This window comes from Geospiza fortis, unplaced genomic scaffold, assembly GCF_000277835.1.
Source record: "Geospiza fortis unplaced genomic scaffold, GeoFor_1.0 scaffold16, whole genome shotgun sequence".
In the NCBI taxonomy this organism is placed as follows: Eukaryota; Metazoa; Chordata; class Aves; order Passeriformes; family Thraupidae; genus Geospiza; species Geospiza fortis.
This window is the reverse complement of record NW_005054302.1, coordinates 2,151,461-2,166,277: the sequence shown is the minus strand read 5'-3', so window position 1 is coordinate 2,166,277 and position 14,817 is coordinate 2,151,461. Positions and strand designations below refer to the sequence as shown.

Genomic DNA, 14,817 nt, shown 5'->3' with positions numbered 1-14,817 from the left:
CACTAGAGATTTAGCTGAGTTTGACTTTAAGATGGAAAAGGACAAAATCTGTTGTTTTTTGTTTCTGTTGTGATTATTTTCTGAGAGAGGAAATGAATAAAAAAGCCATTTCCTGACAAACAAGTTTCTGGTCCATCCTTCCTTCTAGAGGGATGCCAGAAGCCATTTTGACTGTTATTGTAAATAATATAACAATGTGGCTTGCAAAAAGAACTTTAGGACATTTTAAACAAGACACAGAATTGGTAAAGAGGAACAAGCTCCTTGAGTAAAAGCAAATGAAGGAATTGTAACACTAATTTATAATTTAACCTGTGCATCCAATTCATCACAACCTTAAAAATAAACACTTTGCCTTACCTTTTGAGTTTCTTCTCTTAACATACAGAATACTAACTCGTCTGTTTGAAGAAGCTCAGGGAGCTGATTTAGTAGACAGTTTACAGAGATATTGGAATTTAATATTAAAATACATGTTAATGGCAATTATTTGACTCCAAGTAAGCCACAAAAAATGTTTTTAAAAGATTGAAGAACTCAGCCACAGCCAGACTGTGCTACTTCCTAATGAAAAGATCAGTGGAACTCAGTAAGAAGGTAATGCAATTCTCAACACCCACCTTTAATTTTTCCTTGCCTTGACTTACGGGCATTCAGCATGGCTTGTTTCTTCTGGTTTTCTGAGATTTCCATACCTACACATCAAAGTGTAAATTAGGGCACTAGTACATAATTACTGTATCTAACACTTGATTGCATTAAATTAAAACAAGTAAGTAAACTGTATTTTAAGCTTTTTTTTAGTAAATTAGCAAATTTTAGTAAATCTTAGTAGCAATACACCTGAAGTTTTTAGAAGTATTGTCATATGAACTTAAAGAGGGTTTTCTACTGGGATAATGACAGATAAGTTCAGATAACAAGAGATTAAAAAAAAAGGTGTAAAATAAAATTTTTGAAATCTACAAGTCACCAAGTAACAGATCACAAATGCAGAATCCTTTTGTTTTTCACTCACTCTGAGCTGACCTGGGTAACAGATTGGAGACACTGCTAGTACAAATTTGGGTATCTTTCCCTTCACTCAGCAGAGAGTATCACAAAATCTGGCAGACGCTGAAGCAGGCTGTGATGTGGTTTTGGCTGCATCATTCTGGGGCTGGATCCCTCAGTTGGGTTTCTCATACATCCTTGTGTAACTTACATGAAGCACATGGGTAACCCTATGCTATTTACTATCATGTGACAGGTGTATGGCTGAGCTGGGGTACAGAGATGACAGCCATCTGCTAGAAGGTGGCACCAGAGACAGGTGCTTTCGCGAGGCCAGGTAGAGGCACTCCAGTTTCCTCTCCCTGTGTACAACACAGTTGAGGTACATGCAAATGTCACATTTGCACAAGGTGACAACAGGGTGCACATGCTATTTCATTTCATGCCGTGCATCAGGCTGCACTCATTTCACACATATGCACAGAAAGAGCACAGAAGCTGTGGTTCAAAGCCAGAATGAAGTGTCTGCTTCAGTTCCATTTTGCATCTTCCCTCATCTCTCTACACTTTTAAAACTCCCTTTGCTTTTTATCCTGAACTTATGAAGAAGTTATTACAAATTAGTCTATACATCCATAATTTTTGGGTAGCAGTAGTTTATTTTATTTTATTCTGCAGGGTTTTTTTTTTTTCCTTTATAGAAACAGGAAACAGATTTTTAAAAATGAAAGCAATTTCATCAAGAGAGATCAGACCACTTTCTTAGGGTTACTATTAGTGGTTTGGAGAAGGCTTTTCTGGCTGTGGTCTTTTCTCTCATATATTCATAAAAGCTAAGAAAAGCTAGATATGGTTTGGGAGACAATGACTCACACCAAAGTGTCTTTGAAAATAGAAGTAAAATGCCATTTGCAGTTCTGAATTGAAAGAGTATTATTTGTTCTCTGAGTGGTCAGATTAGAGGCTTTGTGTTTAGTTCAGCAAGATAGCTTACAAAATCAACAAGACAAATTTAAACCTGAGGTTGAGAATAGTGGCATTTTTCCATTGGCTTTGGCTGAAGGAAATGTTTAATTATGCCAAAAAAAGAAGAAATTCTAGAAAAGAAACAGTCTTCTGGCTAATGGAGAAAAGATCCAAGCCACTGTGGCTCACAAGACCAGATGGACATTAGCTATTACAACTCAACTATCTTTCCTCTGGTTCATCATACCTGTCCCAAAACAGGAACGTCACAATAGTGAGCTGCAACACTTGAAAAGCAACTTTACAGAAAGCTGGATGTTACATGGGCAGAGAAGACTGCATGTGTCTATGTGCCATTACCAAACATACAGTTTCTCTTTTAACTGGCGTTTTTTCCCCCCCACTATATTGCACTGTGCCTGAGGAGTATCAAGCACAATGGACCTTCCTTGTGCAGTTCTCGCACTCAGCAACCATGGGAATTTGTGACCCAGCCCCAAAACAAGGGTTAGTGCTTTTATGACAAATCTCACTGCCAGTGCCACCACCACTGTTGGATGGTTACTCTTCTAAATATCATATGTTGATTTTCATGGGATCCCAGCAGAATAAATAGTTTAGGGCTGTAGCTGCTACACCTCTGCAGTTTCCTCATGCTTGGGGATTTCTGCAGCAGTGTCACTTAGGAGGAATGGTAACACCAAGACAGACTTGTGGCTGCCCAGGGCAGAGCCTCAGGAGCTTCTTGACAGACGGCATCTAACTTGCTCAACATACTCTCCCAGTGCTCCATAAAGTAACCACCCAGGAAGCAGTGCAGAGCTCAAGAATGCTTCTTCTTAGAAAGGATGGAAATAGAAGCATTCACTTGTTCAGTTTTTATCTTCTTTACCTCAGTCTTGCTCACAAAAGTGCAGGAGCTGTGTTTTACTCAGTAGCATCCTTCCATGTCACTGTATTATGATTCTCATTGTATACTGGAGTGCAGTCATTCTTAACTTTGTTGTAAGAGGGACTGTGTGGACAATTATGATCAGATCCTCAGCATTGCTCTATTACCCTCTGATCACCTTCACCCTTTTGCAATACCCACTGTTTTAGAGTGCTGCTTAGGTGAATTAGGGAAGGCAGCTACCTCATATCTCCATGAGCACAAGGTGACAGAACAAGCTCCACATAGAGCAAGGCACGAAAGCCGTCAGCATTGTGCCCACCAACGCTGACTGTAATGTCACATTGTGACATTCGGCACTGGAGAAGAGTCAGGTTTCCAAAGTCTGAGGGAAGTTTAGCTGTGGCTCCTTCATTGCTTACTCCAGACTCAAGATGACTGGGATTAATTGCAGCAGTTAGTGCAATGTGGAAGGATTAAAACTGATTTTAGATTGAGAATGAATTGGCAAACTTTTAAGTATTTTCTTCTGCTTATGGACTATCTAAAATACATAAGGAAGAGGCCTTATTTTTATCATACTTACAACAGAATCAAACAAGAGAAAGCAACTAGGATCAAAAGGGTTATATTTGTAATGTAAGGGTTATTCCTGTCTTCCTATTATTCTGACCACATGTTTTACATGATCATGGAATATAAGGTTTGGCATCTTGTTTAAGTTTCAATAATTTTTGAATTGCATCATCCACTTCACTGCACTTCCAGTGTTAACCTGATGTCAGTCCAAAGCGTTAGCCTCAAGAATGTTACTGAAAAGGAGAAGTTCTCATGCAGCTGATATTCACAGATGCACTAACATGACTTTTTAGAAACACTAAAAAGAGTTTTCTTTTTTTTAAAATTAGTGTTGCTGCTTTCTTTGTATATATTTCGCCATTTAAATTTTGCTGGAGCTTTTTGTCACTGATCTTAAAGGACGCATGAAATGATGCAAAACCAAAAAAGCAATCCTAACTATAGATAGACACAGAAGACACACTGTCCTTGGAGTGTCCCATAGGCTGCAGGTCTAAAACTGGTCCTAGGATTTACTACCTTTTTTCCTGCTCACTCAAGGTTTGGCTTCATTTCTCTGTGCCAGTGCCAGAGAAATGTGCCAGTGCCACTCACTGTCCAGTGGTGCTATTGCTGGCTCTGTAGTTAATGACACCATACAACTGCATGGGCCTCCTGGACACAGGAGGTGCCACTATATGACAGAGACAATATAAATCTACAATTATTGATGCTTGGCTTTGTAAAAAAGCATGCTTTATGGACAGATATTTTTGACCAATCCTTCATACAAAAGTGCTAGGATATTAGATGGATTTTTATTATTGATTGGTTTTTGTGACTTGCATCTTGTCATATCTCATCTCTCATTCTGCTCCACCAAGCACCAGAATCATATGGATGACGCTATTTGCCCTGGACCTTTGGCCCACAGTGACAGGGCAAACACACCTAAATAGGCTTCACTTACACAGCTAAACATCAGGTCAGGTAAGAAACGGACACCAGCTCAAGAAGACAGAGTGCACATCTGTACAAAACAAAGAACTGCAAAAGCAAGTTTGTTTTAACCATTGTTTAGAAATTGTTTCACTCACCCATTTCCTTATCTTCTCGAACTCTTCTCCTTTCATTTTCACACGCCTCCATCCATCTCTTTTTATCCTCCTGTTTTTTTGCACAGAACAAATGAATCTCTTCTGTTGTTCTGTTTATTATCTTAAAAGCATTCTTGACACTGATGTTAAAATCTTTGTCTCTGCCATCTTCAGCGTCCACAATTTCTGTCTCGTCCATGTCAATACGATCCTTGTAATACAAAATGTCCCTTCTCAGCAAGTCCTTCTTACAGAACACAAGCTGATGGTCAAAAAGGAAGAAAGTCCTCTGCTGGCTTTTGCCTTGTTTTGATATTTTGGTCAGCTCTCCTGAGTGGATCAGTTCTGAGCTTCTGGCTAGCACATCTGGTCCCTAGGAAGACAGGTATATAGAGATGTAGAGATATGTAGTAAGTAAATAATATTTTAAGATCTCAGAGTGTGTCTAACCAGTCTCACTATATAATCAAATCTTAAACATTTAAGTCAGTAAAACAGGTTCCCGTTCTGACAGAACTACCAAACTTCCAAATGAGATTCAACATTTTTAAAAGCTCCATTTTGTCATCTCATCTCAAAGACAAGTGTCCCTTTTACATACTGCTCTTCCTGAACTATAAACAAGGTTAATCAGTAACAGAAACATTGTAAATTAAGCAACTGGACTTTTAACTGAGCAATGACCACTTGAAAAGTAGACACCATAAACAAGCACCTACGCAGAAAGACTCCTGCAGGGGACAACAAGTATTGTACACAGTACATTTGCCCAGGAAAAGACACAGGCTGACACTCACCTCCCAGTCCACGATAGAGACTTGCCAACGGGCAATCTTGTCTATGCTTTCTAGTCTCCGTTTTCGTTCGTTGATTAGGCATGCCACATTCTTCATGGCCTCATATGCAGCTTTTATGTTGCTATAATCACTGGGAAATGTAAGCACATTTCAAGGATCACTTAGACAATGGACATGATGCAATCACAAACCATGGAAATGATGTAACCACAGTGCCTGCAGTAGTAGCCCACATTATCTACTTATCCCTCTACTCAGGTACTTAAAAAAGAGGAACCTGATTCCTGCTATCCCAAATCCCACACAGTAGCCTGTACAATTCAGTGCTGCTGTACTGCTGGGCTTGTCTAGAGCAAATTATTAGATTGGTGGAAGGAGGCAGAAGAGATTGATTAATGAACTGCAACACTGTCTCTACTGAAAACAAGGGTAGAACTCCTACTGAGTTCAGTGATGGCTATATTTCATCAAAGGACTATTTTTTTAGGCAAGACTTAAGTCAGATTTTTTTGGGAAGAGCATTCTTTTAATCATGTTTAACAACTGTATTTTCTTCTTTTTGTTCCCCATGACTGAGTCAATGAACACAAATGGAGGATGCTAGGTGGACGGGAAAAAAAACCAAAATCAATCCCACAGAGGGTGAGAGGAACCCAAGAACAGGGGAACCAGAGAGAGGAATTAAAGGAGACAATAAGAAAGCATCCAGTTTCTACAGGACAAATGTGTGAAAGCCATGATGGCCACTTGCCCCTTCCTGCTTCAGGACTAATGCAATTAACTCAGGCCAATCCTCCTGTCCTTCTTGCAATGCTCTGCTCCCCTCCTTCTTTCCTGAGCTCTTAACATGCCTATGAATCTCCCCAAGCTTGCAGGCAGGCTTTTTTTTCTCCTCTGAATAGCATCCATCTCTCCTTCACCTTTGTCAAATGGAATCTCTCAAAAGAGAGAAGGAAAGAGACATATTTCTTGCTAAAGGAATCCCAGCAGAGCAGCTGCTTTTCCTCTTTTATCAGAATGCCTCTTGCAGAAAAGGGAGCCAGAGGCAGAAAACAGCACGAACCAGAAATAAATCCTGCCAAGGCGTTAGCCTTGCTGTCCTTTTTATCTGCTTCTGTCTCAGTTCCAATTTTCATTGGCTGCTGCTGATGGATGTGCTTCCCTTCTGAATGTGTGCATTCTCTCCTCTCTTTATTTACATCAGTGGGAACTCTATTCTGCCACACCGAATACAGAAAGTGAGATTAACAGTAACAGGATCCTACTAACGCCAGGGAGATGCCCCACAGGGTGACCACATGATATCCATACTGCTACACTTGCCCTTCCTTATCTCAGTTCCTTTTTGCTTTGTTGGTATTTATTCCACACTTGCTACACAACTTGTGGCCTTCACAGCAGGTTGCGCATATTGGAACTTCAAATTTTTTATGAAAACAAAATGCTACCAAAACCCCCAGCTGGCTGTAGCCTTTCCCAAGGCTCCATGTGGGTGTAGATCTGCCTGTTTATGAGCATCTCTGCACAGTGGGTGCCTCTCTGCGCTTGAAGGCATCTCTGGATGCTGTGTCACACAAGAGGAAAGTAGGTACTGCGGGAGAAAGGTGGTGAGACCTCGCTGTCACTTTATCTGCAGGTATAATAGCTCACAGAATAACCTTTCTAAAATTAGTAGCAGCGAAAGAGAAACTCTAGTTAGTAATTCTTATTGCAGCACTTCCCAGGTAGTCACAGAACTGAATAGAGGCATTTCACGTGTAAATGTCAGAGCTCCCCAGACCTTGTATTTTGCCTCTGGCAAAAATCCAGTGGTCTCCAAGGGGAGTTTTCTCAAGGTTAAAGCACTGACTTTGGCCAAGAAAACATTGCCTCAGGCTTCATTTGGACTTTGAGCACAGGGTCACAATGGAATACTTTCTTGCAATTATACAAGATAAAAAGACACTTACAGATAAAATCATAATTTAGTCAAAGATCGAATCAGTGCAGGGGTATACCGGAAAGGCTATCTGCAACTTCTATTTTTATTTATGCCAGCTGAAAATCTAGTACCTGGACTTTACTGCAAACTAAGGTAATGTTTATTACTACCAAGTTTCTAAAACAAGTTACCTCCAAACTTAATCAGGTTGTGGTTATTTTCTAAGGCAATCTTCACTTTTTCTTACATCCACAACTTTTATGAATCTTTCCCTCTTTGGATTTCTTTCTCCTTGATTTCTTTTCACACACTGGCCTTTTTTTTTCACTCTGAATTACACATTCCTCCCTGCATCCTGTTTACACACCATCTTCTTCTCCTTCTCTCTCTTTGACTTGTTCCTCATTGTGGCATGCATCCTCTCAGTCCCCTGTGCTGCACTTTCAGATACTGTTTTGGTGACTGACTGTGATGGTTCCAGAAGCCCCGTTTATCATGGTCCATGGCAGTTTTGTTCCTGATCTCAAAACCTACAATGTTGTGCCACCCAGAAAACCTGAGTAATTAGATGTTACTACTATTACAGAATTTGTTATATTCATTCTCTCACCTGTGCTCCTGAGTGGTGTATTTGAGCAATTCTGCAAGCTGCAGAGGATATTTGCAGATTTTCTGAACAGGTGTGAGAAGAAAACCATCAATGGCAATGTCAATCATCTGCTGAAGCAAGCGACAGGCCTCGAAGAAGTGGCGGTATTTGCCCTGCTTCATCAGTCTGGAGAGCTCAATGCAGGCACTGGGATGGTTGTTACAATACTCTGAATAAATAGCAAAGCCTTCTTGCTATTAAAAAAAAAAGGTACAACTTTACTGAAGTATTTGTTTATAAAGGAGAAAAGCAATTTTTGTAATATCTATTATATATAATTAGATTAAGTAATCAATTTTCTATATTGCTTACAGGCTGATCAGCCTTGAAATATGCAGAAATCTACTTTGTAGCTGTCAAAACCATGTACCCTTCTTTGTCAGAACACAGAAATAAAGGTCTCTTCTTGAGTAAGGATAATCAAACTCACTTTAAAAAGTATTTTTCTTTGGGGAAGACAGCTATAGGCTTAGCAAGTCTCTATCAAGAACTCACAGCCTATCTCCTCACTACCCACCTTCCTTAATGTCTGTATGAAGTTTCTGCTTGCTGAATATGAGATCACTGCATCATCTGTGATCATTAGAGTTTCAACAAAGAAACTTAAAACTGTTTACAAAAAACATGATTGCTAAAGCTGAGGAGAAATCTAAAACAAATATTTAATTAACTGCAAGTTACTTTACCTTCTAAAATGCTGCCAGTTTATTATTTAAGAAGTACATGTTAGTGAAATCCCCTCCTAATATGGTAACTTGGCTTTTTATTATCATATTTTGGTAATTTCATAAATAAAATCAACTTTTTCAACCTACATGTTGAAGAAAACATGACCCTATTTCACTTAGATGAGGTTCCTCTTTGTTGTACTGTTTCTCAAGATCCTTCAGAAACTTCCTTTGGAACTTGTAAATATCTTCAATATTTCCAAAAATGGTGCTTAGCTGAGCTGTGGTGAACATTCCTGTATGTTTGCGACACTGCCGAATGTAACCCTGAAATGAAATAAAAAACACTCCTTAGTCTGAGGATGTGAGACAGGTCCTACTCTGAACAAAATCATTTGAGCTGCCATGACCCCCGTGGTCTCCAGGCAAGGGAGTGGTTTTCTAGACACACACAGAAGCAGAAGTTCAGATTTGCACCTGAGATGTTCACATGTGGATTCCTGGGGTCCAGCCCCTGTCTCAGGGTACCCCAAGTGAACCAGGGAATGTCCCGAGTGTAAAGCCCACTTGCATCTCCCTGTTGTGAATGCACTGCAGGGACTGAAGCCCCAGGAAGAGCTGCTGTGCTCATAGTCTCACAGCACTTACAGCACCAGGGCTCAGGGAGTGCAAAGGTTAACTGATGGGATAGGAGCTATCTGCCAGACTCCTCCATTTGGCTGCTGGCAGGCAGGCCTCCCGCAAACAGCTCTGGGAGCAGACAGCTGAAACAGCCTTGCAGTTGCTCTGGTGAGGTTTACCAGGAAGTAACGCTGACTGTTGCTGGCACTGTTAGGAATATTCCTGTCTCCTCCACAGCCATCTGCTCTGAGAGCTGTGCAGTGGCTACGCTGCAAGCCAGCTACCGCATTTCCTACTGCACCAACAGGGAAAGCTAATTCCTGTGTGGCTCCTGTAATGTGGACTGCAGACACTTCTTGAATGTAAAACATGTTTTATGGGTGTACTCTAGCTTCATGATCCTGGCTACAGCCAGCCTGAGGGATTCATGCAAGGGCTGAGCTTGCAAATTTGGGTTATTATCTGTGTAGCTTTTCTGGCTTAGTCTTACTTGAGTGTATTTTCAGCCTTATGTCCTACATGCACTACCCTACAGATTCACTCTGAGGACAGCAGACTATCTCTATCCCACATGCTGAGCATGGCCCATTGCTTCTCTTCTTGGAAAATATGTGCTTGCTCTCTTGTACTAAACTCAGAGGCTTGCCAGATATTAAAAACCAGGTATAGGATATACGTATTAGAGAAAATTAATTAATTAATATGTGTCTAAGTCTTAACAGGTCAGTAAAATATGAGATCATGTCCTAGAACTCAGCTAGCCATAGCAGCAGCATAGCAGAGTGTACAAATTCTTCCCTGGTCTTTCATGCACACAATCAATCTTACTAGCTTAAGTAAACAATGAATATAAATGATGAAATTTACATTTAATGTTTTAAAATTAGCCAGTTGGTAACCAATTTTTGTCCTTTCTCTCCATTTTTTCTCTCTTCAAGAAAAAAACCTGATCTAAAAATGGAAAAAAAAAAGAAAAAAAAAAAACAAATAAAAACCTACTGCTACCTTGTCTACTTTGCTGTGAATTAAACAATCTAATGGTAAGTGGTGGACTAAAGGATGACAGCATGACAAATACAAGGACAGACCTAGCAAACTAAGGCTACAAAGAATATTTTTGTAGGTTGCTTAGCACCATTTCAGATGCAAACTACAAAAACAAGTCAAATACAGGTCAAATGCATCATAACTCATGTCAGAAGAGGCAAACTTCAGTGAAAAGTATTAAGAAGCTTCTTGCCCAAGTGTGAGCCTCCAACAAATATTGAGGAAAAAGCAGAAAACCACCCCCATTTTATGGTTCAAACAAGCAAGGCAAATCTAAAACACACTTAAGGTTTCTTCGTAACTCCTAAGCATCCAGTAAAAATCTCCTTGCTTGAGAAAACAGGGAGAAAAACCATTTAGCAAATACTCTTTACAAGTTACTTCCAAGAAGTCTGGTAACTGAACTGCAAATTATTTTACTACAGTTACCCAAAGTTTTCTATACAGTGGCAAAGAGCTCTAAATAAACTGGACTTCCTTCTCTCATTTATTATAGAAATAGGAGTCAGAGAGGCACTTTTTTGCTGTCAAAAATGGAAGTTTTTTTAAAAGAAAGGAAGCAATGGCTCATGGCAGTCATCAGAGAGGAAAGCCGTAAAAGGAAACTAAGAATCTGACTGACAGCATCAGAAGTGCAATTGGGAGTATTTTGAAATAAGAAACCACTGTGGTTCTCAACTGATATGGAATGATTTGTTCTCATTAGGTCAGCAGAACGTCCTCAGGTTAAAGCATGTACCTCACAGATGTCCTTGAGATGCTTGATATAGACTCGTTCTGTTTTCATAATTTCCTGTATAACGTTGGTTCTCATCTGATCCCTGTTTTCAGCTATTTTCTGGCGATGCTTGCTAATATCTGAATCTTGTTCTTCATCCTGGATATTACTACAATTTTCTGGCACTTCTTCCTGATTAACTCGCAGCTGCAGCCAGAACAAACAAAGCAATTAGAGTGAAGCAGAAAGTTTTACAACGTGCGGTAAAACTGTTATAAACTTCTTATATCTAAGAGAAGAGTGGATACAGACATGTTCTCATTCTTATCTTATAGAGGGGACTTCACAACAGGATTTGTCTCATTGTACTCACTGCATATTCAAATAAAGCATTGAGATTTCTGTCTGGTTAAATACATGACTTCTACTCACAGTATTTGAGACAGACCATGTTGTGCTGTTCATGTAGTTTTCAGAGTTAAGCTTATTTCTGACCCTTACTAATAGTTAATGTGTTTGGCAAGTTAGCATAGGGGTAAAAATTACAAAAGCAGGCATTCAACCACTTTTAAATAGTTTCCCTGTGCCCCATCTGTATGATACAGACAGCAGCACCTCCTTTTCTGACTTCTGTCTGATTGCTCAGGTTGCCTAGAGATCTAGGAAAGGGAAAGGGAGCAACCACCTGCTGCACTTTGTGTATGTAGTACTTCATGCAGTGCGGTCCAAGTTTCACTACAGGTTCTCAAAAGGCAGTTCAAATTATTTTCTAAAATATAATTCAATTTTTTACCATCTGAGAGTTACACTGTCATTAATCTGGGTGAGTTCTGACTGCGGAGTTCAGACTGTGAACCAGATTTCTACACAATGTCCTTGATAATAAATTAAGCCCTATTTTACCAAGAAATCCCTGCAGCATAGCTCTTCCCTGCCCTTAAGAGAACTCTTGTGTCCTCTCTGTATACACTGATGACTTTCTGGTTGAGCTTCCTTCTCTTGTAATCTCTGTTTAAGAAACCCCTTTGGTTACAAAGGGACCAAATGAAGAAGACAGAGTAAAAGTTGTCAGAGGAGCTAAGGGATCTTAGGGTGTGATTATCTACTCCTTTTTTCCTTGTGAACTTGTTAGGGGTTACACCACTGAGGTTCAGCTATAAACATGCTGAGGATCAGGTATGAAATGTAATGCCATGACAACTGTTGCACTCTGCTAGGAATCTTGCAATGGTGCAAAAGCAAGAAGCAAAAGAATTACTCACCCTGACAAAGCTAGCTGGAAACCAGGCCTCCTTGTCCTCATTTCTTCCCCACCACCAGTCTTTATTGGAAGCTTCTAGAACTCTAATGACATCTCCAGCTTTGAAGCCCAGCTCTTGATCATCCATAGTGACATGGTCCCAGAGAGCCTCTGCATAGACGATGGTGCCATCACTTATCAGCTAAGATAGGAAGAAAATGAGATTGCAAAGGATGGAAGATAAACTATGAAGTGTTCATAAATTACAAAGATAGCAATATAGGTCACTAGATTGCCTATTACTCCTGTTACAGGATAAAACTAAAATTTCAGATTTTCAGAAATCTATGCATATTCTCACTAGTGAACACAACCAGAATCCCACTCCAGAGCAGTTACATAGGGTAACAGTTACAGTCTGTGATGGTATAAAACCCAGAGGGAAAATTAAACCCACTCAAACTGTCCCCTTTCCCCCACTCCCTTCTTGGAAACACTAGGAGAGGTTATAGAAGGAATCACAATTTACTGAAAAATTGCAATAACCACAATAATGCTAGTAAAGGAGTGTACAAAACAAAGTTTTACCCACAAAAAGGTATTCACCACTGGAGCAAACAAAAATCCCTTCCAAAGAAACTAGCTACTGCCATTGAATTTTTTATGACTACAAAATCTCAGACTGTGGAAAACATCCCTCCACATCCCCCACCCCTGTCCCTGCCCTCCCTGTGTCATCATCCCAGCAACGCAAAGCCCCGGACATTACCTCATTAATTGCTAGCTGTTCCCCTCCGGGCTGCAGGTACCTGGGAGCAGCTTGGCAGAGCTCCTCGTAGCTGTAATCTTCCTCGCTGCCATTGTCATCCACTAAGGCTGAAGATTCAGTCCCACCATCTGCAGCAACTAAAACAAAAGTGCAACAGCTGTTTGCTTCATCATTTTCATGATTCAAAGAAAGACAACAATGCAAGAGGAATTGCTGAGAAATTGCCTTTGTTGTCACGAATAAAACAGTAACAGCAGGAGTGGAGGATAGCAGAGGTCTCAGGAAAACCACCTTTCCGTCATTAAATACGCTTTACTCATTTTTAGAATTTCTCATTTAGCAGCTGATAAAACTTTCATACACAAAAAACCCAGAACTACAATGATTCCTTACTTATTTTTTATCAGAGGAAACCTTAAATGGCCAGTATCAGAAGGAAAGCCCCAATGTCATTTCCCAGGCAGCAGATGTGAGAGCCCCAGCAGCCCCGAGCACTCAGTGGGGACACTGTCACCCCCAGGCTGGGTGCCCTCACACCATCACATCCCCTGCAGGGACACAAGGACCTAATGGTTCTGTGCCCACCCACTCATGAGAGGGGTGGGCAGCCCATGTGCAGCCCCAGCTCTGTGCTGGCTGCTGCCACCTCTCCCACGAACTGGGGAGGCTCTGCCAGCACCAAGGCTCAGGGAGACATGGAGCCCAGACTGGCATGGTGGAATGGCCCTACAAAAAACCAATTTTCCCAAATCACAACAGTTTCTTGGTTTGACAATTGTACATTTTCTGACCAAGGAGGCAGCTTTGTATAGAAAGCGAGGTCAGGACTAAAATGGGTTTCATCTTATTACACAGCCACACAAGAAACACTGTTACTGTATAAAACTACAAAACCCCTTTGGGGTACACCACTGGGTGACAGATCCTTTTGGCAATCACCACTGGCAGAGGAATAGAACTGGGGGCTGACCTCAGGAACAAGTCTGACTGACTGACTGACTGACTGACTGACTGACTGACACCCACAGTGCTCAGTGCTGGACCCTGTCCAAGTGGGTTTGCCTCTGAAAGCTGCCTGTAATGTTCAAAGCACCCAGGATCAAGAAGCATTCATGACCAGTAGCCCCGTGCTTGAGTGCACTCTCTGGTCCTTGTTAATTTATTCCTAAAGATTTATTCTTATGGCAAGTCCAAGCTGTGAATTAGAGTCTGAAGATCATACAATGCTCAAAAACGCATTAAAAAGTAAAAAGTCAAATTCAGAACAGGTTGCTAGCCCCGAACTTCTTTGCTAAAGGCTAGTCCCAGGTAAGTTGCCACATAGTCAACAGAGCAACTCTTACTCCTGAGTGTCTGGGAAGGGACATTGAAGCAGAATTATTGAACCTGCCAATTCCAACAAGCAGCAAGGCTGAGCGTCAGGATCCTGACACTGCCTCTTCTCTACTCTGCTTCAGACCTGGGCACTGCCTGTCTGCTGAGCTCTGGGCTCTGGATGGGTTAGAGTTGCAAGGAGACGACAACTGGCTTTATTCCGTGCACCTACTACTACCAGGCATCCTGCTGCCATCTGCTATTTACCTTATAGGGAGAAATACTGCAACCCCCTCCTCAGGGCACGCATACCATCACCGGCATCCTCACTCATCTGAGCATTAATTTGCCAGAGAGATCAAAGCAGATCACCACACAGATTCAATAAAAAACTTGCAAAATTTTTCTTTCCATTAAAAATGTAAAAATATGGCATAAGTCTTGACACAACAAAACATGGCTATTCTGTTCTACTCTCCAGCATTTTAAATAGACATTCACATTAACAGTATCATCTGCTTAAGCAAGAAGGATGCAGAACCCCTATTTAAAAGATCAATACTTTTT

At 40.8% G+C, this 14,817-nt stretch overlaps 1 protein-coding gene across 2 annotated transcripts in view; it reads right to left on the bottom strand.

The window, feature by feature from the left end:
• Positions 1-14,817, bottom strand: part of SPATA13 (spermatogenesis associated 13) — a 169,571-nt gene that overhangs the window by 4,603 nt on the left and 150,151 nt on the right. For both annotated transcript variants that reach the window (XM_014311782.2, XM_031066033.1), the window contains exons 5-12: positions 12,937-13,073; positions 12,190-12,369; positions 10,949-11,134; positions 8,689-8,868; positions 7,835-8,067; positions 5,304-5,433; positions 4,507-4,879; positions 621-695 (exon numbers count right to left, since the gene is read on the bottom strand). In XM_014311782.2, coding sequence (XP_014167257.2) covers positions 621-695; positions 4,507-4,879; positions 5,304-5,433; positions 7,835-8,067; positions 8,689-8,868; positions 10,949-11,134; positions 12,190-12,369; positions 12,937-13,073 — 1,494 coding nt within the window. The remainder of the gene's footprint in view (positions 1-620; positions 696-4,506; positions 4,880-5,303; positions 5,434-7,834; positions 8,068-8,688; positions 8,869-10,948; positions 11,135-12,189; positions 12,370-12,936; positions 13,074-14,817) is intronic.